A 27143-nucleotide genomic window follows, 5' to 3' on the forward strand; every position below is an offset into this window, starting at 1 on the left:
TTTGACCACTGGTTCTCAAGGGCTGCAGCTGTTCCCTGTTTCCCTCCTACCTTTCTTGCTCACGACAGCATGTCCCTTCCACTTTTCAGATCCATGCTTATGCCTTTGCTGAGGGTGATGATACGGAGGTACCTGCCTACTCAGATGGGAGAATTTCCTCACCTGCTGGAGCGTCCTTTCTGTTTCTTTATTTTTCACTTGCATTTAAAATAGATCTGATTCACATCAGTGCCAGGAAATCTCCTGTCTAGTGACACACTCCAGGTGTTGGGACTGTGGTATACCACTTCTGATGAATTGGCATAACCTGTGTGATGTTAAAGAAAATGCCAGTCAGAGGAACTCTGCATTCCTGAGATGGAGAATGGAGATGCTGATCCAGGCCACCTATGGCAGATGGTGCTGTGAATTAGAGAAGCCTCTTTCTGTGTATTTACAGAGGCAGAGCAAGAAGAGTATTTTCCATAATGTACAGCTGACTTTGCAGAAGTCTAACTTATATTTTGTTCAGAGAAAGCCATTCTCTTATAGGAAGTCAAGTTAATTTAAGCACTCCGCTACCAACAAAGAGTTCCTTGAGGAACATCCAGAAAGAACTAGATCTCAGGTAAGGTTTGTGAGTATTGCAGGGAGGTCTGGTGGGCAAGCATCATGTACAGATGGCCTGAAAAGTATCCAGCAAAAGCCATCCTTTCAGGCTCTACGAACACAACATCATGCTCAAAGCATTGCAGAGGTCTCCAGTGTCCTGGTACAAAACAGGTTTGGTGATCCGCTCTGCAGGCTGCAACCTCAAATGACAGGTGTTGAAATAGAAAAGGAGTCCGTGATTCCTTCTAGACGTACTCTACAGAATCTCTCAAGGAAGCAAGATGAACTGTGTATTTTTGGGCAAATGAGGATCAAGTAGGAGGTTGTTTTGTCAAGGAAGAAGGATGCGTTTTGATTAGAAATGTTCCCTGCTTGCTGGCTTTTCCGTAGATATCTAGTTTTCACTCCAGTCCTATCTCCAGTTCCACTTTATTTCTTCTTGCTCAGAAGTTAGCACAAACAACATACAATTCACCCTATCTTACGCTCCTTAAGTATGAGATCTGTAGGGCCTGCTATGGGAAAGATTTAGTTATCTAAACGTAGCTGTCTGGTCCTTACAGTACGTGAGCTGTCTGCACAACGCCTGCACATGCCGTGTGGGACCTGCAGGAGTCCTTCTGTGTCCCGAAGCAACACCCGGAGGCCAGACTGGAGACTCGAGATATCTCCAGTAGCACTATTGCTCAAATGTGTGCGGGCACTGGAACGGTGCCCCGAGAGAAACCCCACAGCCCAGTCAGCTGAACAGGAAGAGACAACAAAGTGCCTCCTGAGGATGAATTATCCTGTTGGCTTTTGCTGCAAGGGAGAAGCTGAGCTGCTCACCAGCACAGCACCCTAGCTTCCAGAAACCCTTTGCTGGAGAGATGGGTATTTTAAGTAGCCAGGAGGAGGATTAGGATTGTGATTGTGAGGCATCACCTCACAAACACCAAAGGCTTTGAGCAATGATGACATTAGTTTGCTTTGCTCGCTCAGAGCTGCTTAGCCTTCCCCAAAAGCATGGGAGGAAGACAGCTAGACCTCACTGTATTTTTTTTTTTCCTTTCTTTTTTTTATTCACTTAAGTGAAAATGAGTGGTGACAGCTGCTGTATCATTGTTAAGGTTGGGATCACCTCCTGCTATGCTTCCTGTTTGCAAAGGAGTGGCGAAGGAGCTGATATTTGTGGCAAATAAATTACTTGCCAAGAGCTCAATTGCACATTAGGGTGGTTAGCCTTTGATGTTTAGTCTTGCACAGATTCAGAGCTGGGAAAAAATCTCTGAAGCACTTGATGAAGTGAGGAAAGAGTGATTTTTTGTTTGTTTTTGGTTTTGTTTTGTTTTGTAGTGGTGTGGTGCAAGTATTGAAGCTGGAACGAAGGAGTTACAGCTCTTCAGCTTTTTAGAGCAAAATGCTTAATTTCAGATTCTGCGTCTTGGTGCTTTCAGGGTTAGGTGCTGTTGCCTCTCAGGACAACTTTTACCTGCTAAACCTGCTAAATTTCTGTGGTTTTCTGTACAAGCTACAAAGCCTGAGACTGTTGTCTTCTTTCCTCTGGTAGAATATGAAAAGGCACTTCTTGCAAGAGCAGGACAGAGCTGCTTTTTGTCCCACTGTGTATGTGCAGGTGCAGGTGCTTGCGTGCTGGATCCCAAACCCGACTTTGCAAGACACTGCTATAGCTGAGAAAGGGGTTGGTATGAGAACCAGCCCTCTGTTGCAAAAAGAAAAATACCAAAAAAATAGAAATAAAGACTTGCTTTCCGTTGCCACCAAGTAGTTTTTCTGTGCTGACTGCTGCCCCTGATAACAGAGCTCTGCCTGTGAAAATAGCAGTACAAGGCTCCAAAGGGAGGTACCTGAAGCACTGATAGCAGGGCACCAGCCTCCTCCACAAGCTTTGGGTGTGCTTTGTTTTGATTTTTAGCCAGGAGAGCTGGAAATGGCTGTGAGATTGTTGAAGGCAGAGAGGAACAGAGCAGTGGCAGTGAGTAGGATGGTGAATTTCATCTGACAGTGAACTCGGGAGACAGTCTGCTGCTCCAGACAGGCCCAAAAAAATAAACAAAAATAAAAAATAAAGCACTGGAGAAACAGGATAACCTTCTGGAGGAAAACAAGCATGGAAAATGGATACAAGGAAATAAATGCAGAAGCATCTGCAAAAAAAAAGGACAGTGGCATCTACCCACACAATTCACAGGCAGGATCCTCCTCCTCCCTGGAGCTCTGCACCACTCTCCTCACAGGTGGGATGTGCTGGTACCACGGGCAGCAGGGACACGTTGTCTTTGTGACACAGCACAGCTCAGGAGCAGGGAGCTGCGGAAGGAGAGGACAGGCAGACAGCTCCTGAGCTGAACCCTGCTATGCATGAAAAGCGTTTTGCATGAGCAGCTCGCATGTTTCTGCATAACAAACAGATCGGTAAACACAAAGGCAGTTTGCCCACAGTCTGTTAACAGCTAGCACACAGCTAAGGCTAAGGTTTGCCAGAGAGTTTGCTCGCAATGAATAATTCAACCAGTCCTGCTACCCTTAAATTTAGGTAATAATGCTGCAGCCAAAGGCTTTCTGAGTTAGGCAGCTAATGCTATTGTGGCCTTGTCTCTGGGTTTGGCCTGGGGCCTGCGCTATTTCGCAGGTGACTCTGACCCTGTGTGACAGCAGCGTGGCAAACTGATCCCCATTTACCTGGCATACCGGGAACAAATTTTGTGTCAATAACAAACTTGTAAAGTAGCCAATATTATTCTGGAGGAGACTGAAAATAGAGCTGGGGGTGGGGTGCTGGCTTCGGGCTGCCTGAGACACCTTCCCAAAGTTCAGCATGACGGCACGCTTATTCAACCATCTTAACCATTGGTACTGGTTTTCATTCAGGGTCGCTGGAGAGCTTGGTTGGCAGCCAGTTCTTGGACTCTGGATTCTATAGATGTGTCTGTGGGTAACATCTCTGATGGCTGTAGGACACCTCCCTGCTCCTGCTGGCTGCACCATTCCTGACACAAGCCAGGATGCCTCTGGCCTTCTTGGCCACCTGGGCACCCTGCTGGCTCGTGTTCAGGTGAGCATCCATCAGCACCCCCAGGTCCCTTTTCACAGTCTCCTAGCCACTCTGCCCTAAGCCTGTGGCACTGCATGGGGTTGCTGTGGCCAAAGTGCAGGACCCGGCCCTTGGCCTTGTTGAACCTCATCCCATTCACCTCAGCCCAGCAGCCCAGCCTGTCCAGATCCCTCTGCAGGGCCACCCTGCCCTCAGGCACATCAACACTACCTCCCAACTTGGTGTCATCTGAAAACTTACTGGGGGTGCACTCAATCCCCTCATCCAAATCATCAGTAAAGATATTAAACAAGATAGGCCCCAGTACTGACCCCTGGGGTACACCACTTGTTATGGGACGCCAGCTGCACTTAACTCCATTAACCAGAACCAGCTGGGCACGGCCCTCCAGCCAGTTCCTGACCCAGAGGAGAGTGTACCTGTCCGGGCCATGGGCAGGCAGTTTCCCCAGGAGAACAGATAGTGCTGGCAGTCTCAGTTGGAAGGGGACTCTCCAGGGAGTGAAGGGACTCAAAAAATAAGATTTCACAAAATTGGAAAGAAAGGGACTTCTGAATAGATAATATGCAAATATAATTCTAGCAAAAACTAAAAACCCAGACTCATCTTTGCTACTGACTACACCCTGCGTGCAGGCCGCAATCCCAGGGGTCCATGGCCTCTCAGAATAACTTCACCTCTAAGCACTTTCTAGATGGGGTTCATCTGGCTTCACTCCATTTTTTGGATGAGCCAAGATTATCCTTGTTATTATGGAGATTCTTGTCTTTAGTCCTCGGCTTGCACCCAGGTTATGGGAGCAGGGAAATGATTGGTTCCCCTCTGCTTGATGTCTGTAGGGATGTATCGGGAGCACTGTGCCCATTTTGGGGGCCTCCATAAGGAAGATGTCAAAAAACAGGAGTGAGGGGTGAGCAGATATTAGATGTAAATAGGCCCTCAAAAATAATAAGTTGTCAAAAAAAAAAAAAAGACACAAAACAAAACCAAAAAATACCTTTCTCCTGAGCCATGACTGTAGGCCATGACTGTAGAAGGGTGTGGGGAAATTATTACTCAAGGTGCTTATGAGATCTTGACACCTAGGAAAATGTCACATCAGGCAGGCAGAGTCTGAGTATGCTCTGAGAGAAGCAAAAACTGAGGAAAGGGTCGAGGCAAAGCACTGAACTTAACACTTTTGGTTGGTGTCTGTATCCAGACCCCTTTTTAGGGGTGCATGGTGATCCCAAGTTCCATTTCCAGGGCCACGCAAGCAGTCAGAGTTGAGAAGGACAAATATTTCCCAAGTAAACCCAGTTGGAAGCCAGTTCTGGAAATAAACAAATAAACCCAGGAGGTTGTGCACAGCCAGAGGTTCTACCTCATGAGATACTCAGGTCAGTTTTAATTTTCGGCTATTTCTGAGGCTCCTAAAAAAAAGCAAAAAAGCACCATACTTGTTTTCCCCAAGTTGTTAGTTTTTTGTTTTGTTTTGTTTTTTAGCCCCAGGTTCTTTTCTAAACTTGCCAATGTTTGGTGTAACAGGCTCTCAATCTGTCTGGGTACTACTGAGATAGTGAATTATTGATTTATTCTTATATAGAAAGTTTTTTTGTTCTCTAGCCAGAAAAATATAAGAAGGTACCAAAGTAGGGTTTACTCAACATGTTATTCCAGTTTTCAGGTATTTGCAGTTCCCTGATACGGACTAGTTTTGCAGAGACATTGTGTTTTAGATTGTTTACTTTATAAGAATCGTCTGAGGATAGATTTCCACATTGTGCGTGCTCAAACAAGAGAAGAGTCCCCTGTTCTTTGCTCTTTGTATTTTACAATGACCTTTCTCAAGCTGAGACCCTCCATTATGCAGAGAACATTTTCAGATATCCTTTTTTCCAGCTCGGACTGGAACAAACTGTTGACCAGGTGAGTTTAGACAACTTCATGTGGAGTGGCAAGCACACCTAGCAGTGGAGGATGAAAAATGCTAATACCTCCACAGCTGAGCACAGTAAGGTTCGCAAAATAGGTTCCAATGGACACTTACACGACCGTAGGCATTTTCATAATGATTATCCATCACTTAAACCAGCTGCAATAATTAATACACGCACTGCTAGAAGCACACCTAGTTTAAGGTTTGTGCTTAACAACCAAGAAGGAAGCTTTGAGTTTCAATGTTGTTGAGAAATTCAGGGCCAGTCCCTCTTCTGTGTTTGAAGAGGAAACTCAGTCCTGGACAGAAATTCTTTTCTTTGTGTTGTCACCGAACACAAGGTGTTAAGGCTGTCTATATTTCTGAGCACTTCTGAGAGCCTTTCTTCTTCTTGGGAGGGCCTTCCAGTTCCTGGTGAGTTGCTCTTCTTCTGGGTTCTGTTTTACATGGCTTGTCTGGAGCCACGTAGCTGACTCGAAGATGATCTGTACTTTGCTTGTCCTCCCAGCAACACAGAAGAGGTCTTTAGGTAGACAAAAGACAGTGAGACCACTTTGCTTAACTTGGCAAGAGTTGAGAGTGGTGAGTGCCTGTTCTGTCAGAGGCAAGTCACTGGCCTTATACAATGGGCACACCATCATCTGCATGCGTAGCTGATTCTGCAGGATCTTGTGCTGTGACAGAATCCAAGGGAAAGAGATGAGTTGTGTGATTTAGTGCCTTTCAGTGGGCCAAGGCAGGGCTACAACAGCCTCACCATATCCCATATTGGTATGCTTGAATATGGTGTTGCTGCCTGGTGTTCACCTCCGGTCACTGCGGGGCTGTGGCAGCAGGTCACATCATCTCTGACTTGGCACTGGGAGCTGAAGAACCTGTTTCCTCCTCCACCTCTGTCCTGGAAATGAGCTCAGAACTGCTGGGGTGGACTGCCTGGCCAGGTGGCATGGAGCAGCATGAATGTCCTAGATCCTTCTACCTCCAGCCTGGCTTGTCCACTCTCAGGGACCATCAGTGATAAGGAAGCTCTCATCATCAGTGGTCCTGCACCAGCAGGTGGACTGTGAAGTCCAGAGAGGAGGACTCCCTCTGTTGGCATGCTTAACCTCAATTTCAGGCTTCTGACCTTCATAGGAGCTCCCTTTCACTGAGTTGGCTCTGGTTGATGGATAGACTGCCAATGACTTGTTCATCTGTCTTGATCTGGTCATACAGTATCAGAGGCCAAGAAACTGCTCAGACCTGATGTCCCTGTGCTTCCGGAGGGAGAAGGGAAAGACAGCTATGTGCAAGTGGCCGTCCTGCATACTTCTATTTTCTGTTGGTTGGTTGTGTAATTATAAATGCACCAGAGCCAGTGCTTCTGCAGAAGCAGACGCTGTAATTTTTCTCATGAATTTTGCAAGTGCTGGCTCCGTTCCCATGTTTGCATACTTCTCTCTCTCTCCTGAAATGCACATAAGCCAAACACGCAAAGACCCAATCAAACACTGCCGGCTTTTGCTCTTTTGCATGGTGAAGATATTTTTGAAAGGAAATGTAGTATGCGCATCAAAAAAAAAAAAAAAAAAAAAAAAAAGATGTTAGGACTTCAGCTAACTTGTTACTAGTATACTTAATGACTTTGGGGGGGGGGAGGCTGAATAATTAAAAAGTGTTCATCTGCTCTGGCAGGCACTCGCTAAGGAAGTGAATCCTTTGAATTGCTGAGGGCTCCTTTTGCAGCCATTTTGACCTCTCCTGAGGTCACTGGCTTTCTGCACTCGTTTTACAGTCTTCGGGTATACACAACTCATGGCAACACTGTTTTGGGTAGCAACTGTTCCTATGGTTTTCCCTAGGCTGGACTCAGAAACATCCTATTTTTAAACATTATTTTGAAATGTAGGGAGCGGGGGGAGTGGAACCACAGGAGGTTTAATTCCCTATATGGAAGATGGTGAGGTTCTGGCTCCGGACCTGGTCCGTCAGATGACTTCACGGGAAAACTGCACGTCTGGAAACCTTGCCAACAGGCTTAAAACCTGGTGATCATACCAAAATGTCCACTGTGGCCTTAATATATTGTGCGTGCTTTTGCTTCACAGCATTCCTCTGCAGTCACAGTCAGACCCATCGGTGTGGGCTAGGCGAGGTGCTGGTTTCTGCATCCTGCATACACCTCACTGAAAGAACAAGTGCAGAGGAGCGGTGCTGGGCCTTACAGCTTTGTGGGACTGATCTTTCCGTCACATACCTGCTCCTCAGTAGCCTTGGGCAGGTGCCCAAATTTCCCTCTTCTCTGTCACTGGCTTCTCTATTGTTCTGCTGGCATTCAGCCACTGAAGCCATTCACACAAAAGGCTGCACTGCCTGTTTCCCTTTCCAGACCCCTTGATCTGCTAACTACTTTTTTTCATCCCCAAATCCTTTGAGATCCTCTGGGATAGCTCAAAGGGGTTGCCAACCTCAGAGGGTTGCCAGTTTGCCAGCTCCTTTCGGTGTTGGGCTTTTGCTGTCTGTAGGAGCATTGGCTCCTCTACACCAAGGCCCAGCTGCACGTATCCTTTTGTGCCTTCAGAGGCTGCTTTCTCAACCTCATGACCTTGCTTAAGAGAGATGCCATTTCTTCCACACCTCGTAGGATGCCATTCCTTCCTCACCTTGTGGGAGACGTTGCTTTCCCTGCCTTTCTAGGTTTCCCTAGTACCACCTCCGCTCCTTGGCCTGTTTTCTCTCAGCATGGCCTTCGTACTTCATTGTTACATGGGGACATGAAATTAAAAGGTTTTCTCCCTAACTAACCAGTCCCAGGCTCTGTAAAAGCTGGCAGTTGAACAAGATGGTGGTGCTACCTACTAGGCCGTGCATTACAGCTTGGGTTAGCAGCCTGCCTCACCTCTGGGGCCAGGAGGCCTTCCTCTGCTGTCCTCTCTCCATCTCCTCCAGGGAGAAACCAAGGAGATGTGGGATTCACACCAACGGGGAGGACAGATATCCGGCACGTTCTCGACTGACCCTATCGGAAAGGTTAGCAGCAGAGGAAAAGCTCTTGCAACAACTGGAGAAAATATGACTGCTCGAAACAGAGAAAATGTTTCGAGCCAACACACGGCAATAACCCTGTCCCGAGTTAGCAATGGGCAGCAGGCTCGGAGCCCAGCCGAGAGCCTTTCCAGACAGCATGGCTCAAACCTACTGGGATTTTAAGGTCTCCGTGGCCTGCGTCCAACTCTGAAGTCCAGCTCTGCCAATGCTGTGAGTCAAGGAAGCCCGTGACTCCAGTGCAGTAGAACTGTTGTTTTCTGTACCAAGCCTTCTTTTTTTTGTTAAAAGCCTCCTTGAAGAGCACGCAGAAGGCCTAAATCAAGTGTTTGGGTTTCAGCGGGGTGAAAAATATAGCTGTGCCTTCTACTGGCAGCATTCCCTGCAGGCACTCAGACCTCCTTCAAGGTAAATTCAAACACCGTGTTGGGAGCGATTTGCTTGTGCCAAGAAAACTACAGAGTCTGCATTTGTTCCTTACCTCAAAACAGTATGGAAAGTAAAAGTGAAAGTGAATCGAGGTCCAGACATCTGGAGAAAGAGCTGCATTACAAAATTTCGCTGCAGTGACTGGCCATTTGTGATGGTAACGCTCTCAGAAACGCGGTTTGATTTTTGAGTGGTCTCATGTGGAGCCAGGAGCTGGACTCAGTGATTTTTGTGGGTCCCTTCCAACTCAGGATATTGTATGATTCTGTGATCTTAGACGGTGTCCTTAACCTATCCTGGAAGAAACTTGGACAGAGCTTTATAGCTGCCTTTAGGGGCGTTTCCCGTGGGCCTTCTGATTGGTGTTGCCTACGCTTTAGTAAATTATTTCCCCAGGAACGAGGTATGGCTTGGCTGAACGACAGGGTTATTTTGCACTTTTATGGCCAATCTGGCTGGGAGCTGCTGGCCGGCTTCTGGTCAGGGCGTAGCACGCATTTGTCTCCTCCTTTCCTCAGGGGAATATGTGGGGCAGGGCTGCTTGCTGTGTGGGTGAGAAATGCGCATCCTGCCTCAATCTGAGGTTCCTCCCCCGTTTTTGGCAGGGGATTAAGCTCTCACCAGTTCCTTGCTCTCCTCTAATGTGGAGCCCTATGGTGGAGCAGGATGACCATGCTGGTCCAGGGGGATCCTGCTGTTAGGTCCTCAGATCCGTGAGGGCACACGATACAAATGGAAAAGGTCCCATCATCCCCATTCAGTGTTGCTGGGACATCATCACCTGCATTTCTGGCCTTTGGGCTCTCCTCCATCCTTCTCCAGATCCTCCAGCTGGCTGCTTTCCTGGTGGTTGTGTACTGGAAGTAGCAGGAGGGGCAAGCAAAGCCACTGACAAGGAAGAGGATTGGGTTTATCTACCTTTCCCTGTCCGCCTTCTCTCCCAGGCTGCCCTTCCTGACACTCTGCGTGGCTTCCAGACCCTCCCAGATCACTGGCCTGTCTCTTCCCATCTCCTTTCAATAAAGGGAGATGTGTTTAGCTGGGCCCTTGGGTGTCTGCCCTGTGTGGAGCATCTCGTCTCAGCAGTGAGCATTTGGGGTGATGTTTGGTGGTCTCACGCCCATCCCTGCTTTCACTCTGATGAGGGGATTTGGTTTGCACGTGCAGATGGGGCTCTCGCAGCTCTCTGCCCCCTGGTCTGAGAGGCCTGGTGCTCATGGGGAGGGAGCTTCTCTGGGAACTGGCCTGGTAGATGGTTCCCATGCTCGCAGTTTGGCTTTCCCAGGGGGCTACCCCATGGGGAGTGAGAGGCTGGCCTCAAGAGCTATTCTCGTTGAGGTTGGTGTCCAGGAGGCACAGCAGGCTCTGTAGGCTGATGGATTTGGTCTTGAAAGCAGCCTGGCCACTGCTCTCGTTTAACTGTGTCAGGCTCTGCTCTTCTGCACTGCCAACACCTCCTTGAGGAGGTGAAGCTCGAGCAGCGTCTTCCTCCCGTTCCTGCTCATAAAGAAACCTGGGAAGGATTTTTTTTTTTTGGGTAAATGCTATGGAATAATTTTATTTCCCAGTAAAACAGTGAAATAGAGAGATCTGCTTCCGTTGCTGTAAACTAGAAGCCAGCTGTGGTTTATAGAAAATGCTGCTGAGTAGGAACACGGCATTGTCTCTGCGTGGTGCTGGCAGGAGAGGGAGACGCTCAGGCTCCATGGAGGAATGGTTTGTGCTCAGTATGGTATCACCGGAGGTCAGCGAGGTGGTAGCAGAGCAGATCCCTCGGAAAGATGACCTGTGGGCTGTATGCCACAGGGCTGTACATAAATAAGGGCTGTATAAAGGGGAGTTTTGGCAAGCAGAGACCCCATTGTAGCTCAAGCAATAACTTTCCATGATTTTTAGCCTGGCATGAAATAACAACCCAAAGTGCCTTGCAAAAAAAAACTAGGAGGGTGGCCAGAAAACAAAGCAAGGAAAATTCTCGAGGTGCTACAAATAAATGCAGTATATTCAGGGGAAAAATATCTGCGTTGGCAGTGCTGAGGATGGAGGGACTTCCATGGCACCGAGCAGCTGCAGGGGCTGGGCAGGCACATTCCCAGCATAATGTATGTGATCACCAGGGATAGGATTCACATGTCCCCGCGGCAAGCACAGCTTGCTGTCTGATGGATTTACAGCCTGCCTTGGCTGGACACGGAGCCTCTGTGTGCTCCTGTAGCACCCTCAGCACCGCCGCGTGAGAGCTGCCAATGGATTGTTTTGGGTAGCAATGGCCCAGAGAGAGCTAAAGGCTATTTTAGGCTGTTTCTAGGTATGGCAGTTCAGCTGAGGGAGGACGAAGGGTGATGCCTGCCTATCATGGCATCCTTCACAGTGGTGGGGATGGGCACAGGGCAGAGCGAATGTCGTTGTTAAATGGGAGAAGCACTCCTGGGGTGTTTCCCAAGAACATCACCAAGCACCACGATATTCAGCGTAAAGGTCGAGTAGCTGCAGGTCCCCACTCAGGCACATACCAGAGGCTGGCCTCACCGACAGGCCCTGTGACACGTCCTCGGTGTGGCCTGCAGGTTACGTCTCGCCTGTTATTAATAGCCCCGTCTTGATGGCTCTCCACGATACTCTTGCAAACAATTATTTTTTTTTCTTTTGTTTCCTTCTTCTTTGAGCCAATTGTCAGGCAAGAAGCCAGGCCCTTGCGCAGCGTAGCCGTCACGTTTCTCACGTCACAGCATGGGTTGCTGCTCAGCCTGCGCCGCCAGCAGGAGCACCCGGCTGCCCAGGTACCACGTGGACGTGAGAAATCTCAGGAGAAATTTGGGGCACGGATCAGCCCCTGAGAGAAGCGAGGGTGGTGTGATGGGTTCCTCTGCCAGCAGTGGGTTTCCAGAGGGAAAGTGAGGCAGCGGAGGGCGATGGGGCCCTTGAAATGTCTCGTCTTTCTCAGCCCCACAAATTAGTCTCCACCTTAGTGTCCTCTCAGCATTCAATTCCTTTTCCAGCATGTGCATTTTCAGTGCCAAACCATATCAAAAAAAACAAAACAAAACAAAAAACAACACAGCAAATACACACCCTTTCTGCCTCCCTTTCAGTTCATCCCTTTCCAAAAGGCAGGGAGCAGTGGCCTTCACTCCTGTGTCCATCTTTTCATGGAAGGGTGGTAATCCACGTGCTAAGCGTGTCGGCTTGAAAGTGTAAATAATGCTCAGGTGGGGGCTGGGGGGAAATTATAGAATCTAGGTCAGACAAAGGCAACTGAACTTGCCCTTGAAAGCAGGCGATTATTTCCAGGCTCCCCATGATAAGGCGCTGGGTGGAACGCTGTTAATAATTCACAGCGTGGGCATTTAATAGTGGGGTCAGGTTACCTTGGAAAGTCAGGTGCTGCTGGCTTTCTGTCCCTGCGCTGGTGGACTTTGACTCCAGCGCAAACTGTGCAGCGCCTTGGCAGGTGCCGCGGGCCAGAAAGGGTTGTGGCTGGTTCTTCTTTCTGCCGGGTGGGTTTGCTGAAATCCTGTGGTTGTTTTGGGAGAGAGGGAGCCTGTCTTAGCTAGTTGGAAATGTTACCGTCCTGCAGCTTAGGTACTTCTGCCGGCATTGCCATGCCTGGTTTATTACAAGGTGCTGTGGACAACATGTAAGACCTTCAAGGGAGTTGGGTATCAAAAGGTGTCTGTGGGTCAAAAATCAGCTGCATATTGAAAGTCAGTGGGGAGACCAGACTCATACTGCTTAGTTTAGAGAAGGTCTTCCTGCTGTATGTGCAGGTGGAGATCTGGATCTCCAATCTTTGCTAATCAGTGCGAGCTGGTTCAGGACCTGTGCTGGGCTCTGAGGCTCAAGCTCATCCTTTCTTTTTCACCTCTTGCTTGTACACCCAAACTTCCCAGCTACAGCCAGGCCGTGCGCTGCCGATGATACCCTGTTTGCTGCATCTCCAGGTACTGTGGTTCGCGTGAGCACACCTGATAGGTAATTAGAAAATCACCCAGAATAAAGCACCTGCTCCCTCTGCTAGACTGGTTCTCCTTGTGTCCCGAGGAGTGACAACCAGCAAAGCCATGTGAGAGCCACCGAGCTCCGAAGATCTGGCTTGGATCTCACACAGGGAGCAAATGTCATGTGTAAGCACGTGTCATTTCACAAAGCCATTTCTCAGCACAGAGCTTTAAATTTACACTGCTTTAACTTTCAACCAGCAGAAAAGCGATCTGGGGGTAGGGAAGGGGAAGGGAAGCAAAGGGGGGGCTATGGAATAAAAGTAAAATTGCTTCTCGAAATTCACGTTGCTCTGAAGCACAAGCAGCAGGATAATATACGTGCTGACACTGCAGAAAGCAGTGTGATTAATTTATATAGTGTGAGGCCAGGGTTTGTATCGCTGCCTGAAGTTACTGGAAAGAGGCAGGCACTCAGGAAATCTGCTTCAGATAACACATCAGTGTGAGATCAGTGATTCTGATGAAAACGGAGGGAGTCAAAAATAGTTCTTCCTCAAAATGTTTTGTCTTCAGTGAGCTTCTGACCTCACAGAGAGCCCCTCTCAAAAAATATGCTTTAATTTCAGTCGGTTTGGACTTGTGTTCCCAACCAGGTGACAAGCACACTTCCTTGGATACCCTCCTTCAGCGCAGGGGAGGCCAAAAGCAGCGAGGCCCCCGGTTCCATCTTGCCACGAGCAGTGCCGATACGTGAGCACCTGGCTTTTGTGCTGCGGGTCTTTCCCTTGGCTCTTCCTCTCCTGTTTTCACGGAGATGATGCTGAGTTTGTTTTCCAGCACAGCGAAGGAGGAGTAATAATTTCCGTGTAGGCCACCCTGCCAAGAGGACGTGCTTCGTGCCGGCTCACTGCGCTCATCTCTTCTGGGACAGCTCCAGGCTGGCTGAGCAGAATATGCTAAGAAAGCAATTCCAAGAAAATCACAGTCATCGTCAGAGGAAGGTGCCCACGAAACTACGTCCTGGCATCTTATCTGGAGCAAGGAGGCTCGCGTGGCAGGCTGGCAATGCAGTGCTAAGAAGAGAACTGCAGCCTGGCCAAGCCCGCAGCCCAAGGGAGCCAGGGCAGCCAAACAATGCAGCTTTTTCTTGCTCCGTGGTGTGGGTCTTGTGGCACCAAGCTGGGGAGAGCTCTGCAAGCCACAATGGAGAAAATAACAGGAACTGCCCCAAGTCTGCTGAATAGGGAAATGCCATCCCAATCATTCAGAAAAGAATTTAAAAAGAAAAAAAAAAAGAAAAAAAAAAAAAGAATGAGATGAGAAATTGGAAGTGCTTTCAAAGCAGCACAGTGCCAAAGGAAGGCAGCCCAGAAAGGTCCCAGAGATCTAATTATAGTCTGCAATCAATGCTGCTCTTATCCGTGCTGCTAATGAACATACATGAGGCAAGCAGTTTTGCAGCTCCAGGGTTTCTTGCAGTCGAAATAACAGCTCGGTAATAACTAGCCGTCTTGCTTGATTAGGGCTCACTCTGCCTTCTCCCAGCTTCCCAGCCTTTGGTGCGTGCCCTCGGGAGAAGTGGGAGCTGTAGCCAGGGCTGTTCAGGATGGGGTAAGCAGCCAAAGCTCCGGCACAAATGCATTAATGGCACACAGAGAGACAGGCAACGAGGGACAGGCCTCCCAAGGGCTGGAAAATGCTAGCTGTCGGGATGGGAAAGGACCCAGACTTCCCAGAAACTGCACCGTGGGAGACGATCTTCCCTCATGGAATAAAAAAGCGATGCTCACCCTGCTTTTTCAGGGAATGAAGCTCAGAGAACAGGGGCTGGCACCTCTGTGCTCTCAGATCAGCAGCTAAAATGGACAGCAGAGTGTCTTTGGTTAAGGGCTACGTGCTAATTCCAGGTGGCTGCTTCTTCCGACCCCGAGAAAATAGAGCCTGACTTGTGGCTCGGGTCCAGTCAGCACCTGCCAAGTGGAAGGAGATGCTGCTGCCACGCAGGAGCTGTCTTCGCAGGCAGCTGGAGCAGGCCAGAGGCAGTTCTCCAGCATCTGCTCTTTCCAGCATTCTCCTTGTTCTGAAGAAGAGAGCCTGGGGAGTCCCTCGGGCCAGAGAAGGAGCTGGAAGGAGCTGTGCTGGGAATCTGCGCTTCAGCTCCCTCCAGCTTCGTGAAGCACATGCCTTTCAAAAGGCATTCTAGAAACATATGGCCTCAATTTTCGCCTGGTTGGTGACATTTCTTCCCTGCATCGCCCGGAGGAAGCTGTTTGGGTGATTATTCATCCCCACAACTCAATAACCGCGCCAGTCTGGAGCGGTCTGGTTCCCCGGGGCTGCAGTTACAGCTTGATCTGCTTGGCTGTGAAGTGATCTCTCCCTCCAATAGGTGGGAATGCTTGAGTGCTGGGTGTCTCCCTGGGCTTCAGGTTGAGCACCCTCCTTTTTCGTGGGGTCTGCACTGCATCTGGGAACCCTGCTTGGTCACTGTTCAACCGTTCCCCTTGCTGGGTCGTCCGTACCTTGGAAAATCCAGCTGCTGATGGAGGTTTGGGTGGTTTTGAAGCTCCCAGTTGTTCTCAGTGCCCAGCTGGTGCAAGATACAATAAATTACATCTCCTTTTTTTTCCTTTTCTTTCCCTGTAAGGCCACATCCCAACTTCTTCCTTCTTCATATCGTTAAGGAAACAAAGGTGATCCACTTGAGGAATTTGCAAAGGGAGACACAGCCAAGCAGGAACACAAGCAGAAGAGCTGAAAAACAACCCCAGACAAGCCAGCGTATGACCTCCGGTGCATTTCAGAAGAAAAGAGCCTTTCTTTGGTTTGGCTACAGCTGGAGTTGGGTGGTGCCTCATTTAGAGTAAGTCATACAGGACTGGGTTACACGTCTCTCTGCTTGCAGCCTCTCCTGCAAGGGCATTCTCTCGGGCAGGCAGACTGAGCATCAGAAATGCAAATCCCCTCAAGGTGGGGATGCTTTTTCCAGACTGGTGCAGCTCTCGTTTTGTTAGGAAGCTGAGCTGAGGCCTTCTTTCTCCTTGCTTTCCCTACCCGTGATGGGGGAAGCTGCCTGCCGTCTCTGGCGGGGCTTTGTCGTAAGGAGCTGGCTGACACGAGATGAATAACTGCACGTGCTGCACCAGGTGCTCTCCGTGTCCCCATTTCAAAGGGACTATTGGGATGGGAAGCCCAGCAGTCACCGATCAGAGGGTCGGTCAGTGGCTGTGCATCTGCGGTGTGTGGGCAGCCAAGCGGTGTTTTCATGCCCTGTGATCCGTGCTGCGTTTGGATAGAGGGAACTGGAGAGCCCACGGTGGCTCAGCTTGGCACAGGGTGCAGGCTGGCTGCCACTCTCTCATCCTGGGGCAGGGATTTCTCAAGCTGACAAAGTGCAGCTGCCGTTTTTATGGACTTAACCCTCTGAGCACACAGGGGAGTGAGTGCTCACACAGCATTTTGGATGCCCAGCTGGGTAACACAGCACGAGGGTCTTGCCCCAGCCCCTTCAATGTGATACCACTCCCTCCACCTCACAGGAGGATGGCCCGTGCAAGCTCCTGGTGTCCTCACAGCATTAATTAAGACAATTAAGCGTTGTCTTAGCCACAGTAATCCGACAGCATCACTGTGGCTAAGATGAGGCCCTCAGAGACCTCTTTCCTCGCTAACATCTCGCTTTGTCTTCAGAGGGCCGCTTCTCTGCTTCCCTCTCTAGTTTCCTCTAAACAAATTCCACTCAGAAGACAACTTGGTTGAACAAAAGCTGTGTTTCCTTTCAGTAATACCAGAACTAAAAAAGGGAAAAAACGATTAAAATGCTCACTCGTCCTGCTATCAACCCCCACCAAGTGCTTCCCTGCTGTCTTTGTGGCTCCCTGTTCGCCAGCGCTGGGCTGCTACAGCAGGAGGTTTAGGAGCACCGAAGGATTTGCGTGCAGAGCCATTCGTTGTCTAAGAAATCTTGTTGACTTAAAAGTTAGTACATGCCTGCTGAATTGCCTGCACGGCCATAAAGCATTCAAGTGAGAATTGTTCTGGTCTCTGGAGCGAAGTTCTCCTGCAGAAGCTGCCTCGGAGGAGCGGAGGGTTCAACAGATTTATTTATTCTTAGCTTGCCTCCTGGTGGGAGCTAACTGCCTGGAGATGGCTTCATGGAGAAAGCAGTGCTGGGCTGTGGCCGCCCTCAGCCCAGGAGGGACACCCGTTTCAACCCGTTTCAACCTCCTCCAACTCCTACCTCAGCAACCGAGCGTGCTGTTGAGCGAGGGATGGAAGGTGCCACGCGTTGTCCTTGTCACCACATCACCCAGAGCTACGCTGGTGGTACCTGCAACACCATCAGGGAGACGTTCAGCTGTGTTTGTGGAGGAAGAAGCACTCTGACAGCCTCCCAGAGGCCAACTGATCACAGCAAGTACAGAAACACAGACCCAACACCTGCCACGGTGTTGGCAATTGTCATCAAACCCTGTGTGGGGGCTGGAGAGGGCTGTTGTATTTCTTCTGGTACAAAAAGGGCTGTCTCCATAGCGCCGGAGTGTCACTGCACAAACACCGAAGAATAAAACTCCTGCTGGTAGTGCTCCTGCTTTGCTCTGCCAGGGACCATAAAGATGGCAAGCGCAGCAGATGATGAGCTCCCTGCTGCCAGTCACTGGGTGCTAGGAAGGAAACCGGGGCCCAAGGGGATTGCTGTGAACATTGTGCTCACCAGCAAGGGGGTGTTGGGGTGTTGGTTGGTGCATGGCAGCTGTCTTTATCCTGCTTTGGCCCTGTGGGCTCTGCTTTGCTCAGGTTGACCCTGATGGGTATCTTTGGAGGGTGAGCTGTCTTCAGCAGGGCAGCAGGGTTTTCTAGCAGTTGTATGGGGAACGGGGCTCTGATCTGTGCTGCAGGATGCCTTGAGAAATGGTAAGGACCTTGCTGTATGGTCTGTCTTGGAGCAGACTGTGGGGCAGTACTTCCCAGCTCTGAAATATTTTTGCTCTGTGGCCACTTGCCTTGTCCTTTCGCATCCACATGTCCTGAATCTGGTGGGAGACTGGAACAAACAGGTGCTTTGACAAGACTGCAATATCGCCCAGGGTCCCCTTGATTTGAGAGGACCATGTATTTTTCCCAGGAGAGCAGTGCAGGCCAGGGCCAGGGCACAGAGATGTGGTGGCACCTCCATCATTGGGGTCATCAGCATCCACATGGCTGAGGCTTTCGGCAACCTGAACTATCTGCAAGCAGGAGACACCCCGAGATCTCTCCACGTCAGAATCCATTAAACATAAAGACATCACCATGGCCTCAAAAAGACCCCCACACCAGAAATAGCTGGGAGCTATGAAAACATTTATAGAAGATACCCTGAATATTTCACCATCTTCTTATGCTTTTTTGAGCATCTTCCTCATGGGCCTTTTCTCCTCTGTACTTTTCTTTATAGGTAAAAAGACTACACAGCAGCAGCAGAGCAAGGAGGAGACGTGTGACTAATGTGTCGGAGGAGGGCTTGTCTGTATCCCTGTTCCAGGAGCCCAAGCATTTCACTGCTCCTTGGTGAGTGCTCGGACTTAACTGTACCAGAGGAACGTGCCAGCTGCAATTCTTTCCCAACAAAGGCGCTCTATTCCTCTTTTTAAATGTCGTGTAAATGTCAATAACAAGTCTATAAACACAGCTAACTGTCTGGCACGCTACCCCTCCAGAGGGGAGGACAGAGACGGGCTGGGCAGCTTCCCAGTGAGGCAGAACCTTGCTGGCTGGAGCACTCAGTCTGAAGCTCTATCAAAAAGCAACGTGGGCATAAATAGGTTTTACTGCATTAGAGCCAGCCAAATGTCCCAGTCAGAGCACGTCTGGGGAAACAAGGGGGTAGTTTGGGTGATGTACAGCCCAGCCCTGTGCTGCAGTCTTTCTGGGAAAGCTCTGTGCTGCTCCCAGGGTGCGGGGTGCTCCCGGGAGCTGGGGCCTTAACGTGACCTCCCTCACTGCTCACAATTGCCCTTCCCGAGTCCAGACCACACTGGGGCTTGGGGAAGACACTGTAAAACCAACGTTATCCCTTGTACTTGGTGTGGGATGCTTGTTCTGGAAAGAGCGTGACTGTAAGTGAGGGGGGACAGAGAGGAGCAGCACCGATGCCCGGTGCGCAGTCAGCAGCAGAGCCTCAGTTCCTGGTTAACTGGGTTCGCAGGCTAAGCTGAAACTTGAACTCAAGGACCTTCTTCAGCACACAAAGCCTCAAAAGGAGCTTTTTCAGCCTGTCACCAGCCCTGAGCAGCAATTGCCGTCATGCCCTTTGCTCGGACCTACTTTTGACAATCTTCTGAAACAGCTTTGACCACATTTTGCCAGGATGTGGTGCAGGGATCCCACGTCCTGCCGCTGTCACTACCTCTAGACGCTGCAATCTGACCTGCTGTAAAGGGGGCTGCCCTGGGGGCATTGGTTCAGCAGAGCTGTTCCCCTGCAGGACAGCATCCCTGGGCCAGGGGGAGAGCGTGCTTGGCAAAGGGAGCTGGATACAGACCTCTTTTATAGGCTGGCCCCCGGGGAGCAGATTCAGGCGACCTGGCCTTCCCAAGGCCACTATCAGCCAGGAGCAACATGACTCAATTATCTCTGTTCAGAGGTGGCACAGAAAACCCTAAGGATGCGGGGGTTTGGGAGCCTCAGAGGACAGGCTGTGTGTGTGAGAGACGGGGCCCAGAAGCACTCTAAGAAATCTGCCTGTGCTTTATGGATATGTTTTAACAGCAAGTGCCCAATCACACCTGCCACCAAGGGCTTTACAAACACAGCAGTCCCCGTGTCTGTGTTCTCTAGCAAACACCACCTGGACAAGAGCTCTTTTTTTGGCCTTTCTAACATCCCCTCACCTCCCCCAGCTGTCAGCAGGGTTAGCTCGGACTTCCTTATCTCTGCAGCAGAAACTGTCACATGGGGGTTTCAGCCACAAAACGCACAGGAAGCGTCTGACTGTGGTCACCTCACTCCTAAGCTCGGGTTCACGTTCAAATGTGAAAGCAGCACTGACCTGAATCACCTGCGGACACAGTGGGGCAGGGCAAAATTATTTTTACGAGCTTTTTTCCCCCTGAAACCAGGAAAAAAATGGATGGTCTTTTGAAAGGGAAACCCATGCTGTGTGCTTGATTAATAGGACAGTGCTAGTAAAAGAATATTTAAAACTTGAAGCACTTTTGATGGCGAGATAAGCAACACAACCAGCAGGAAATGATGTGCAATATCAGGGTGATGTCAATGTCAGGCAGATAGCTGAGCCATCGGCTTACACCCAGCTTCCTGGGTGCATGCAGGTTTCTTATCCCCCTGCAGCAGAGAGCGGCTTTAAAGATTGATCAAACATCCTGCGCCTCACCTGGTCAGCATTTTTTTTTTTGTGTGTGGTGCAAAGAGTGAGGGAGGAACCTGAGAAACCGAAAGCTTTCCTTCACCCAGCTGCTGTAGAGGGCAAGGCACTCAGGAAAGACAGTTTCTCTTGTGAGAGCAGGAGGCTCCAAAATAGCCACGGACTGCTTCTGTGCAGAGCAAGGGCTAAGCTCACTGCAAAGCTTCGTGGCAGGACAGGAAATACCGTCTGCCAGCCCACACAAAGGCTGTGCTGTGCTTTATTCCCTCCCCCCTGCTCTTTCTTACTTTATAGATAAACAGCAGAGGCCACCCAGAGCTCCAGAGTTGATTGCTGAAAATTCAACACTTCAGGAAGCCACCAAGACCTGGCCAAAGACAGGTGAAACCTGGCCCTGTCTGGCATTACAGTACTTGTTCCCTTCCTGCAGAGGGGAAACTTCCTGCCAGTGCAGGATAACTGTGCATTACGGTGACAACAGGCAGAGCTAGTTTGGAGTTGAAGGGCCTCCATCCCTTCTGATCTTGGTTTAAGAACAGAGCCTCCCAGCACGACACACACCCTAGCATCCCTCACACACCAGCAGCCAGGCAGAGAAATCCCAGATCAGGACAGGTGGAAGGGGGGGAAGGACTGAGCTTCAGCAGAGGCTGACCTGAAATCAATGCAGAAAAACCTGAAAAGGCTGTTCCTGCTACTGCAAGCAGGGTAAAGAGCAGTTCAGGAACACCCTGGTTAGTGGAGAAACTCCACGGTGTATCTAAGATCAGAGGGATCCTCGAAACAGCCTCAGATCCCTGTTACTGTTAGCCTGAGCTGATCAATTTGGGAGTGCAGTTTCCCTTCCAGGAGGAGCATCACGTCACCGCGCTGCCAGGCCTCCTCCAGCCACTGCCCCTGCAAAAAGTTTGGCTCCTTTCCTCGGCTGCAGAGCGTTCTCTGGAAGCGTTTGTGTTGGCAGGAAGGCTGCGTGAATGACCCAGCTCCTTCCTGCTGCAGAGTCCATTGCGGACGTGTGCTCCTCCCTGCCAGCGCTGCTTGCAGGAAGCTGCCCTCGTGCCCAAACCCCCTCCCTAACCCCACGGGTATTGAAATGAGACAGCAGGGCACACAGCTCACATGGTTTCAACCTTTATTTTAAACAATCAGATAAAAACAGAACCGCATTTTTTTTAAAAGACTCATTACATCGCAATTATAAAGTGCATTTCTCCCCTTGAATGTTGTGTACAAAAATATCTTTTAAAAACAAAAACATGCACAAAACCCCACAAGGCACTTCCAGGCATAGGGTGAGGAGAGCAGCCCCTTACCTCTATGTTCACATTGGCAATGGAAAAAGGGAAGAGGGGGAAGGCCACAAGTAGTAACTTTGAACTCCTATTGGTCAAATAGTCAGTTCCCAGCCTAGCTTCTACTTACGGGATTGCTCTTCTAGCTTATCCTCCATCCTGTTCCCCAAGCACACCGCTTCCACAGCCTGCGAGCACGCAGGCCCCCAAGGAGACAGCACCATGCGCAGCACCCAGACATACATGCCTTGTTCCAGCCCACAAACTGCCCTCGGGAGGCACGCGAGCATGCCAGGAGAGCACAACTTCTCTACAGTGTCTTACAGCATTAGCATCGCACACTAAATCAAAAAAAAAAAAAAAATACATCAGTGTCGCTCAGACTTTTAAAAACAGGTTTGAACCAAGCTAGGCAACAGTCCCTCCAAGAGACACAGGTGAGAAGAGCTGACTCAGGAAGCTCTCTGAAGAGAGGAACCAGACCTGGCGAGCTCCGGGCTAGCAAGCAGATTTACCACCCGGAGTGAGCGATCAGAGCGATAACAGGCACTGATGTCAGGTTGGGAAGGCAGCAGTTGGAAGCCAGCTATTCTTCCTGCAAGCCCTTTTGTTCCTTCCAGCATCCGACAGCGATCACTGCATCCCTTCTGGGTTTGGGTAAAACAGCTGAAGTAACTCATGCAGTAGTCTCCTCAACTAAAAGCCAGGTTTGAAGAGCTAACAAGGAGTCTAGCCCCACTCTCCAGCTATCTGGAGGCTACTACAGACACCCCAAAGTCTTATAAAGCTTATGCACTAAGATTCCCTTGACCTCTACGTCTACTAACTATTCAGCACCCTCCCTTTGAGATGAGGGATTAAGGTTTTTCCGCCCGACTAGTAACGCAAGCAGCTGTGTGAGGCTGTTGGCACCCCACAAGCTGGCCACCTCATCTCCCTACGGTGAGCACAGCACAAAACTTGGGCACTCGCGGGTTGAAATGGCAGCAGCCACTACAGCAGGTTCACCTTGTGGGTGAGCCCCACCGCCCCGTTAGCTACCAAGTAGTCCATGGCACGGAGTAACAAACCACTGGATCATAAAAAAAAAAAAAAAAAAAAGCAACATCACTTCCAAAACTTGTTTATCTCAAACCCTTGCTGAGACCACGCGTGCCACCGCGCTCTCAGCCAAGGCACTTCCACCACAGTAGGCACATTACAGTCTTTTTTTCTTAACGGGACGTGGCAGAGTAGCTGTGCTCTGTGTTCAGCTCCCACAGCACCTGAGCACAGCCCCCGGGCCCCAGCAAAACTCTGCCACACAGTTCACAGAAGGAAGTACTCGCATTCTCGGGGCCCAGCAAGGCCAGGAGCTGGCTTCAGACATCCATCGAGGGGAAAAAGGCATCATTGGTCACTTGTGGTTGAAAGATGGGAAGGTTTTAAGGAAGGCAGTCAAAACTGTCAACCCACTGCTGTGTTAAAGCGCCGCACAGCTACAGCTAATCTCTATTTTTGGTAACATCCAGCATATGATGAAAGCTTTTCAAGATCAGCTGATAAAACTGGTGACTAAGCATATCAGATTCTCTCCCACAGGCACATATGTCTCCTAATACAGCAGGCTGCAAGCTACACCTCTTACCATCAGTTGTATTTTCGCTTCCAAAAATACCCTTCTTGCCTCGAGCAGAAAGGACCTCGCATGAGGAAGTGCATGAGAAGATGACTGCTCCCCACAAGCCGACCACTTCCTAATTCCCTGACAGGCGCAGACCAGCTTTGCAAGGAGAACCCTGCAGCTGAAGTACAGCATGCTTTAAAAAAAAAAATACTAGAACATATTATGGGAAAAAAAATTAGCAAGCAACACGAGCCAGCCATCACTACGTAGCTTAGGCACACAATACAAGCACTGTAGTGTTTCCCTGGAGAGTAGCAGCTTTACAGAAGAGGAAGGAGTAGCAGCACTGAACAGACAGGCAAGCAACATCTCCTGTTCCTTTGAGCATCTGGAGAGCCAGTTAGCTGACTTCGGGCAGGGAAGGCAGCCCATTACACCGGGGGTGTCCCTGATTATAAGCCAGCCGCCAGCAGAGCGCTGCACTTTTGCTGGGAGGCTGATGCAGAGCTCTGCAGAGCCTTGTTTCCTTCACCTTCCAGCTCATATTCAGATGGGCTCCCAGGCCTGCAGACACGCCAGCAACAGTCAGGACTTGGTCTTTAGGTCAATAGTAAGGCCCCAGCTTCTCGTAGCCCGAATAGCTCGGCCACTCAGGGAACAGGCCGTAGGAACAGTGAGGGCTCCCAAACTGGTCAAAGGCACTGCCAAAGTCAGGGCCACGCGGGGGGCAAATGGCTTCCTGGGCAGACTTCAGTTCCGACCGTATGATGCGGTAGTTCGTGCCCCTGTTGCTGTCCCAGTACACTTTGCCATTGCACTCAAAGGAGATGGCAAACTCGACTCTTTCATGGGATTGAATTCCCTCGGGCAAGCTGATGTCAAAGGAAAACGTGTCCCGATCTGACCCTCCGTATGTATCCTTGACGTACTGGCACGGGTAGTCTACAAAGTTTTTCCAGGTGTCGAATGTCATCCTGATCCTCACGCTCTTTTCAAAAGCCAGGTTCTTCACTTTCACTGTGCCCACCACAGACCGCTCCTTCAACATGCAGTTTTCCAGGCACACGCAGTCTGTCTGGAGACGGTTTCTGAAGTCCAGGTAGTCCGCAGAGGGCTGGACAAAATCCAGGACAAAGCTGTCCCTCTCCACCGTCGTCAGACCCACGATGTTGTCGATCAGCTCGGTGATGTTGAAAGGAATATCCAGGGGATCATCGAACTCCGAGAACACCTTCACCATCGTCAGAGCGAAGCCTCTACTGTCTGCAAACGACACCTTCTTCTTCACTTTGTTGTGTGGGAAGGAGTCTGCTGCCTCTTCTGGTCCTGTCAGCAGTGCCTTGCTGTTCAGCTGGATGCACGGCCGCAACGGCTTGTTTGGCTTTGGGGCAATTTTGCAGGCACACCTCTCTCTTCGCAGGGGTGAAGAGCACAGGTACAGCTGCATCGCTACGTCCACAGCCATCGCTTGCTTGTGAGGAAAGTAGTCTAATACTCTGGAGGATGAGAAGAAGGGTCAGTTTATGTTAGAGGAGCATTTTGATGAGTTGTCAGACAGTTGCTACACCACTTTTCCCCATCCATCCCAAAGACTTGGTTTCTATCATCCCCACAAGTTCCTCAAGCTTTGTAAGAGCTGGGTATCTGCACAGCAATTTACAGGCACTTTAGGAAGTGTCCTGCAGCAGAACTGTCTGGACCTTAGTCTTTTGTACCCTTGAAGAACAAGTTCACCTCCAATTGCTAGAGCTACCACGTGAAGACACAGACAGACACTGCCCTACTAGGCTTGCAATAGCAGGCTCTGGAACATTTTTGATCCAAAGCAAAATCCACGTCTCAGTCCTGCTTATGTCCACAAAACCCAGAGATTATCAAATTCCAGCACCACATAAAGCAGTATTCCTGCTGCCCTCTCCTCCCTCCCCCAAAACTCTCCCCATTGCATCTGACAACTTTGTAGGGGCAGGAGCTCATGTGGTCACAGGCTGCTGTACGCAGCTCACCTTGGGTTTTATAGGACCCCAGATGTCACATGTGTTAAGAGACTGAAAAGCACCCCTTGGATTGAGGTGCATACTTTGTTCATCACCACCTCCAAGAATTGCTCCAACTACTCCATAAAAAATGCCCACATGGATGCAAGGATGGCAAGAGCTGGATAAAGCAGAAGGGTGCAGACTTTGCCAACATTGCACCTAGAGAGGAAGCAGCTTCCTTCCCTCTACAGAGTTTTAAAACAGATGCCAGCTCAGACAGGCTGGGAGGTTTTCCTTTCATACCTTAAGCCTCCACAGCACTTGTGCTGAGCCCCAAGGAAACATCAGTATAACCACAGGGCTCAGCCACAACCAGCTTACCTACTCGAGGCTGAAGCAACCTTTGGAAACAAGTCCTTGGCCCCTAGCAGGGCAGACTGTGTGCCCTTCCACCACGGTATCTCCTCCTCTAGCATCCAGACTATTCCCCCAGGGGTGCAGCACAGCTCACCCGTGCCTTAAAGTCAGAATATTCCCTTAGTGTACCTTCCCCACAAGGCTGCAGACCATCCTCCAGAGCTACTTGCACTGTGCAGACTGAGCCAGCAGCAGGAGCAGCGGCCGCTGACCGCATGCTACACCAGAGCTCGTGCTGCCAAAACCAAGCACAGCCAGCTCGAGTACTCGGCAGCTGTCCCTGGGCCAAGAAAAAGGCAGCAGAGCCACTCTGCAGTTCGGTGCTTTAACTCCCCACCCCGTAACACCAACAGAGCGGCTCTGAGCAGTCCTTCACAGCATCCATTCAGCAAGTGCTCTGAGCAAGCCGATGCCCACATGCAGGGCTGGCTTCCCAACACACCCACCAGCTATCCCCTTCTGCGTGTCCTCCTCCAGCCTTCTCTGAAGCTCAAGGGCAGCTGGACAGGACGGGCAGCCGATCCACCTGCCTGCCAGCACCATCCCGCTCAGCTCTGCCGAGTTTCTCACACGCACTTCATGTAGGTCACTTCCTCCTTTAAAATCAGGCAGCTCCCAATGCTTCTCTCTCACCTGCATTATTTAGCTGTGTCCTTTGAGTCAAGGAAATTCCCACAGCTGCTAAAAACTCGAGTAAAATCACAAGCATCATAAGCATCAGCAACTCCCTAACGCTCATAATGCAGAGGCAAGGAATACCCAGCCCGATTTGCATTACTTGGAGCTTTTTTCCAAGCTTAGGGACTGAAGTACAAGCCCTCTACCTACCTATATTTACAAGCAGCCACTTCCAGCCTGTTTCATGCCCCAGACACCTTCCTGCTCTTCACTTGGGGCCCACTGCTCCCCAGGTTATATTCACAACCCTTTGCTTTCAGGGGTAGCATTGGCAGCCTGGAGCTTACGCATTGAAGCTGGGAGCGTGCAAACAGCTTGGGCAAAGTGGGCAAGCAGGGAGAAAGCAGCAAGGGGCAGGCAGCAGGGGCTGACCCCCTTCCCCTCCAAAAATAATAAGAAAGGGCAGGCTGAATCAGACCAAATCCTCTACCTCTGGAGGTGCCCTCCCCAGAAGATGCCCCTGCTCGCTCTGAACCCTTCACTTTCAGGAAGGGGAAGCAGGTGAGAGCAAGAGGGGTTATTCACACTCACATTTAACCCAGCCTGGCTGTCGGAACAACCCGAGCAGCCCCCAGCACACAGCCCAGCTCCCGCAAGCATCCCCCTGCGTGCCACCCGCCCCGCTCCCCCAACCCCAAATCCCAACCCTCAAACCCATCCCAACCCCAACCCGGGGCTGCTCCCCGTGCAAACCTACAGGAAGCCGAGATCCCCCCCTAGCCGTTCCCATACCTGGCACCGTGCATGGGGCCGCTCCCCGCCGCCACCGCCGCTCCCCCCGGGCCGCCCCCAGCCCCGGCCCCGCTGCCTTAAGACGGCGGCGCCGCCCGGCCCCTGCCCGGCCCCC

At 50.4% G+C, this 27143-nt stretch overlaps 1 protein-coding gene and 1 long non-coding RNA gene across 2 annotated transcripts; one reads left to right on the forward strand and one right to left on the reverse strand.

The window, feature by feature from the left end:
• Positions 1-13050: 13050 nt before the first annotated feature.
• On the forward strand, positions 13051-20598 carry LOC137856373 (uncharacterized). Its single transcript, XR_011096406.1, has 4 exons — positions 13051-13141; positions 13612-15506; positions 15606-18508; positions 19493-20598. It is a non-coding gene; the product is annotated as an uncharacterized lncRNA (long non-coding RNA).
• Positions 20599-21439: 841 nt separating this feature from the next.
• On the reverse strand, positions 21440-27137 carry PPP1R3B (protein phosphatase 1 regulatory subunit 3B). Its single transcript, XM_068681670.1, has 2 exons — positions 27029-27137; positions 21440-24718 (listed from the first exon to the last, which is right to left on the reverse strand). Exons 1-2 carry the CDS (start codon positions 27040-27042, stop codon positions 23827-23829), a joined length of 906 nt encoding a protein of 301 aa, XP_068537771.1. The 5' UTR covers positions 27043-27137; the 3' UTR covers positions 21440-23826.
• Positions 27138-27143: the final 6 nt, after the last annotated feature.

Source organism: Anas acuta, chromosome 4 (assembly GCF_963932015.1).
Source record: "Anas acuta chromosome 4, bAnaAcu1.1, whole genome shotgun sequence".
Classification (NCBI taxonomy): Eukaryota; Metazoa; Chordata; class Aves; order Anseriformes; family Anatidae; genus Anas; species Anas acuta.